The sequence below is a fragment of the Eimeria maxima genome, genomic scaffold (genome assembly GCF_000499605.1).
Source record: "Eimeria maxima Weybridge genomic scaffold, Emw_scaff1365, whole genome shotgun sequence".
In the NCBI taxonomy this organism is placed as follows: Eukaryota; Apicomplexa; class Conoidasida; order Eucoccidiorida; family Eimeriidae; genus Eimeria; species Eimeria maxima.
The window spans coordinates 2977-9235 of record NW_013564345.1 but is presented as its reverse complement, the minus strand read 5'-3'; the positions used below and the strand labels follow the sequence as shown (position 1 = coordinate 9235).

General features: G+C 48.3%; 1 protein-coding gene across 1 annotated transcript; it reads left to right on the top strand.

Annotated features, from left to right (window-relative positions):
* Positions 1–4870: 4870 nt before the first annotated feature.
* EMWEY_00051920 (RER1 protein, putative) lies at positions 4871–5557 on the top strand (the record flags this gene model as incomplete). Its single annotated transcript, XM_013479775.1, has 1 exon — positions 4871–5557. The coding sequence occupies one exon, from the start codon at positions 4871–4873 to the stop codon at positions 5555–5557; it is 687 nt and encodes a 228-aa protein (XP_013335229.1).
* Positions 5558–6259: the final 702 nt, after the last annotated feature.

The window sequence follows — 6259 nt, the reverse complement described above, 5'->3', positions numbered from 1 at the left end:
TATATATATATATATATATATAAAGGCTTCCGCGTGAGATTTTCCAGGAAGAGCAAGTAAGTTGTCGTACTGATTGCTACTAGAGCCCAGATTCCGTACATCGTATTCTGCGGAAATGGGCTTCAGAGGAGGAAGTTGGACGGCACATTCACTGGAATGTAGAAATGAGGAGCTCTGGTGCGTGGCAAATTATTTCAGACCCGGTGCTGGAACATAGGGTTTCTTTCTAGCAGTCTGAGAAAGTGCGTTGGCGAGGTTAAGGCATGCAACGCCCAAAGTACAATGCAGGGGTGGTTTGAGCGGCTGGGTTCCTTTGCATAAACAGTTTTTATGTGTTGTGTCAACCACCCAAGATGTTCTGTTCATTCTCAGGAAGTGAGTTATTACGCTGATGCCACTTCACGAGCCAAAAGCGCATGAGCCAGTGCCTATGCAGAGGGTGTTTCTATGCGCTTTGCCAATCAAACAGGTTGTTTTGTTGTAGCCTCAGGAAGTGAGATATCCTAACGCCAGTGTATGAAGCAACAACACGCGATGCAACCTCGCAAGAGACGACAAATATCTTGTTACGTTGGGCATATTCATGAAAGCCGGGGTACTTAATCCATGGATCAGGAAGTGGGTTTACCAGACGGTGAAGGCTTGCCTGTCAATAACGGTACCAAGTAGAGATTTACTGAGGTTTGGGTATCCAGGAAACAGGTGAGATTAAGGCATTAAACAGCAGCCTGAGGAAGTGCGTTTTGGTCTAGGGACCTCCAGATTACACAATATTCTCGGCTTCGTGTTGAGTTAGCATGCGTTTTAGCTGCCTCGGCCGCAAGAGGCTATCCGTTCATCCTTGCTCTGGCTGGGTCAGGTATGGTTTAAATCGCAGCTGCGTATAGCATCTCTCATGAATAGGCCATCTACAGGAATCTCTATTTATGATAGTGTACGAGACGCTTCTGCAAATTACAAGCGGCTGAATCCATGTTTACGTATGGTACATGCCTTGCTTGTAGTACGTCTAAGGTATCCCTTGCTCCTATTTCAGAGCCTCCATGTTTTCGAAAATCCACTACGCTCAGCAGCCCATGTCATTCTTGATGTTTTCCCGCGCTGCTATTGCTTCTGTACCAAGTTTTTCCTTTACCTCCAATTATATCACACTGCTTCCGCTGTGCATTGCACCCAAATGAAGTGCAAGATGGCGTTCTGCCCAACGAGCATCTGTTTAACAGGCAGATCAGTCTGTGGGTTCTTGCCGACGGTGTTTTCGGTTAAGTGAACGTCTTCATGGGAGCCTCTGGAGCAATCCTCATGCAAGGGTCGCAGTGTTTCCAGCGGACAAGGTACTCGTTAACAGGGTACTGGGTCACAGACAACAGAGGAAGTGAGTCTTCCAACGGCAATTTTGCATAGTGCTGATGTTGGGAGGTTGCAAAGGAATAATTCCAAGTGGCCGTACTGGCCTGCAACGACTGATTAGGGATCACAACCCATCGGCAGCAGTAAAGTCCCGGCCCTACGGTTTTAGACGGCTGCTTCGCGACCAGTTGCAGTCTGCAACGTCCCGATAACACTGCGTAGCTTCTGCAAAACTGTTCGTTTTACCTGTTTTGCAGTAAATATCGGGGGTACTGTCGTGGTAGCTTTTTGTTGTGCGAGAACTATATCAGCCCAAACACGCGTTGACACGAGTTCCCCCTGACTGCAAATACGTTATACCATGGCGAAGTGGCTTTGGAGTGAACGAGAACTTGATTGCACCTCTTGTGTCGAAGCGTCCGTACGGATGACGGTTGTATTCCCAGTAAGTAAGCTCCCGTTGTCAAGCCCTCGCTCATCTCCTTGTGTTTAAATTGTACGAAATCCTTGTAGAATTTGAAATATCACCCCGTGGCAGCAAATGTTCCTTCGTCATCGGCATATCGAAGGGGCTCTCAGCGCGGAGCTGCTTCATCTTCTCATTCGAGAGGCGCTTCAGGGGGTGGCGACGACTTGTTACAGTTTTAACCGCCACTTATGAGCTAGGCAGGACTATACAATACAGATTTTTCTTCTCTTGCAGAAGACCAAATGCCGGTCATACTGCGCCAGCGTGCAGCTATTTGAAAATAGCTGTATCTGTCCTGATGCGCCCACTAGACTTTACTTAGTCTTCCGAAGACTTGCTTTTTTCCTTTTAAATCATTTGACCGGCCTCGAGATCAACTAGCCAGATTGTTACTTTGGGACCTCATCGGCTATAGGATGAACATTTAGAAGTTACCCTCTGCTATTCTAGCTCTAGGGCATCTCAACAATGATAAAGAGGACTAAATGCACGGCAGTAGGCGCTGCAGCAAAATACGGAACACATAATTGGGACTTCCGCAGGTCAGGCACTCACGATAACCACAATGCTATACGAAGTCTAACAGCAGCTATTCCCTAAAGAATATAAGCAAAGACCTACATGAAAGCTGACGTAGCGTTCTACAACGCGTGATACACCCATCGGGAGCTCACCACAAAAAACAGCATCACGTGTCACTCAGAGAATGGAAGCCGAGGCAGAGACAGAATGCGTACAATGTATCACAGTAACAGTCGACAGTCGGGCCAGGGAGGCTGTAGTATTAAACCATGCTTTGGCTAATATTTGACTTTTTTATCCAGCTTGGGGAAAAAGCACACAATTTAAAGGCGCGCCACACCATCAGTTATTGTATGCTGTACTTCAGAGTCGGAGCACGAGGATTCAATCCACTGGCATTTCAGTGCTGCATTTTTTCACACGCCAGCCCATTGCTTCTCCAGTCGGTAACTGAAATATCCGTAGGCTCACCCTGCGGCTGCTTTAGGTATGACTGCAGCTGAACGACTGTGCATGCACTGTAGGGGTTTACACGGTATGCTCAATATAACGCCTTCAAATAAGCCTAATACGCGTAGGCAACACTGGTTTATTCAAGAGATCCCAATACATGGCTTGCTTTGGACTGCAGTACTGGTTGCTAGAGGTTATAATGTTGCCGTAGCACAAACATAGTCCCTCCATCAACTTTACAACATTGGCACAACGCATAAAACCGTGATGGGTTGGTACGTAGCGTCCCATGCGGCAGTGAACAGTGTCCTCATCGCGTAATACCTTTCATGCCTGCATATGGGAATTTGTGCGCACAAAGATGCCGCTCGTTTGATGCTCTTATCGATATTGGCGAGTCTCGTTACAATGGGGACATGAACTCCTGCCCTGCTCTAGTGGACAAACGAGCAGAACTTAGCAACAAATGCCTTTAGTGCCTGGATACATGGCAAAGACCGGTTGTTTGTGCTTCTATGTAGGGTTGTTTTGCACGAGGTACTGCAAGATGTGTTGAAAGTTAGGGAAGGGTACGTTCTCTCTAGCAGTTTTAGACGCTTGAGCCGCTGTGCCCAGGACTCCTGGAGACTGGTGTGAATGGCATGTTGCGTCTAAGAAACACAGTTTTTAAGTATTTTGTCACACCTACTGCCCAGAATAGTGCTCGGATAAGATCCTGGACCCACTTCATATAGGTCCTGCTGAATCGGCAACAGTTTTACGTGCATTGGAGCTGCCTGAAGGGGTTGCGCTTGGTCTGTGTGTTCGGTTGCTGCTGCAGGCGAAATAACTGACTGCAGGTAACGGTATGAAAAGACAGAACGAGATCGCCCAATGAAAAGCTCTTTTGCTTGGCGGTTGGCTCGGCACTGCTACCGCAACTGTAGTGCGCAGCCGTCCTAGGCTGTCCCTACTTACATCATCTCGTAGTCCCTGGGTTCCGAAGTACAACCTCTAACTACCAAGATTCCCAGAGGTCTATGCTGCAAGTACCAAATCATTTTAGAGTCCCTATTATTAACAAGGCTAGTTCATAGAATAAAAGAACTGTGTCCCGAATCGACCCCGGTTACGGCTGGGTGTCAGTGCCCAACTTATAGAATGACGAGGGGTATCAACAGTGGTGGAACTGTCAGGAACCTGACCTAGAACTCCAACAAAGTCATAATTATAGACGTAATACACCTAGATAGTAATAATTCTATTTCCTATACAATTAGATCTCTAAAGGAGCCTACCTGGTACCCAAGAAGCGACAAGGTAGTACGCCACACTGCCGATAGTGGCTGCCGGCGGGGGTAATCCTACTAACCTCTGGCTCTATCTACGGTACTCGATTCTTAGAACATTAAGCAGTATTCATTCCCTTTCTTAGTTTCTAATGTGATAATGCTTCTCTCTATAGTCACTAAGGCGCTAGAGACCATACCAGCCCTAATGTAATACCTTTGCACTACAGCAACTGTGTTTTAGGCGACCCCTCCATGTCCACGTACCCTGGTGACAGTCGTCGGATTTTTATGTTCTGATAAAATGATTTTTGAAGATTGCCCTAAATGACTCTTTTGTATATCTGCTAAACTCCCAAAAGTGCAGCCCAGCAGCAAACGCCTTGGGGCCTTGGCTGTTGGCGGCAGCCGCCTCGGGCGGCAACAACTATGTTGACAACTGCGGCTTCTCCTTGAGACATGCTCCATATAGGAGGGGTTGTTTATGGTGCAATTTTATGATTAAACACCCCCGAGTCATATTTAGGAAGAGTGAGCAAATCACCTGGCAACGTGGGGCTTTCTGGGAGGCGTCTGGCCGTTGCAGAGGAAAATTCTAGCGTACTTGTGGTTGGCGGATAGCAATTTAAACAGCGTCTTCGCACTTCTTCAGCTTTTTCTGTAGGAGGGATTCATAAGGTTTCTCTCTGAGGACAGGGCCGGGACCCTGTGTGGTGGACTCCTTCCTGAATTGCCTTCGACTCCCAGGGGGGGGAGGAACTCAGAAAAGGGCTACCTTTTGGGACATTATACAATTGCTTTGCGGACAATGATGGCCTCTATGAGTGCTGAGGAGTTGGCTGATCAGCCTTTCTCTTCCCGTGTCTGGGCCAGCGTGGGCCGTGTAAGCAACGCCTACTTGAATAAATCTATTTTGTACCTGAAGACTCGTTGGCTTGTGCTTTTCGCGTGTTTGGCTTTCTACATCGTCCGTGTATATTTTTTGGCCGGTTTCTTCGTAGTCAGTTATGGCCTCGGCATCTATCTTTTGAATCTCCTGATTGGCTTTATCTCCCCCCAGGTTGACCCGGAAACTGACGAGTACGTCTTGCCTGTCCGGGGGGGAGGGGGCGGAGGCCAGAGCGAACCAGGAGAATTTCGGCCATTTTTGCGCCAAGTTCCAGAGTTTAAAGCATGGGTTTCTGGCATGCGAGCGTTGCTGATTGCCATCTCCATGACCTTTTTCCAGGTGTTCGACTTACCCGTCTTTTGGCCCATCCTCCTAATCTACTTCATCCTGCTTTTTATCCTCACGATGAAGCAGCAAGTCAAGAAGATGATCAAGTACAAGTACCTTCCTTTCTCTTGGGGAAAGCAAACCTACGGAGACATCACTCGCGGTAGCGGCCTCAGCGGTCAGAGCTGCCCCTCTCCCAAAGCCTCCGTCACATCAACAGCCACCGCTCCTTCGTACATATCCCACGAGCACTTCACAGCCACATACGTCTTGCGCTGATAGGGATGGAGGAGATATGGGCGTTGAAGGTGGCACCCGCCCTTGCCCGTTATTATCGGGAAAGCCACCTCGACTTCAAGAGACTGTTCCCGAGTAGGCAGCGGTTAGGTGTACCTACGCCAGATTTGCCCCTTGCAAGGAGACTGCTTGTGTTTTAGTCACTGCAGCTCCATCTTTTCTGCCTCCCGCACTGCGAGCTAGGTAGGGAAGGGGGCGCGGGGAGTTACCGAAGGCCTCGTTTTTTGGGATTTTCCCTGCAGATTTTTCTTGTAGGGAGAATAGCAGGCCAACGGATTTCCTTGCTTCGAGAGAAAACTCTTTCCCAACCAGCATATCCAATTCGAACTCTACCTAATAAGCAAACGGCGTACCCACCCAATGAAACTTCCGCAGGCCACGGCACCTACACGAGCAGCTGATTTTTCGGAGGTGTTGGGTTGCTCATTTCCCGGTGTACCTGTTGAGACGTAGAACTAGGGAGATAGCGTAGTAGACAGTAGTATGGTAGCAGCTCGTGAACTTATGTGTGACGGCAACAGACCGAAGCAACGTGTATGTCACTGAACGATAGTTTGTGCTTGAATACTTGGTATGTGACGGCAGGATTGTGGACATCTGTATGCCACATCGCAAGGCGGTGTTGGTGACCAGTGTTGGTGATCAGGCTAGCCACCTCCATAAGTTATGATGGGTGACGGCGGA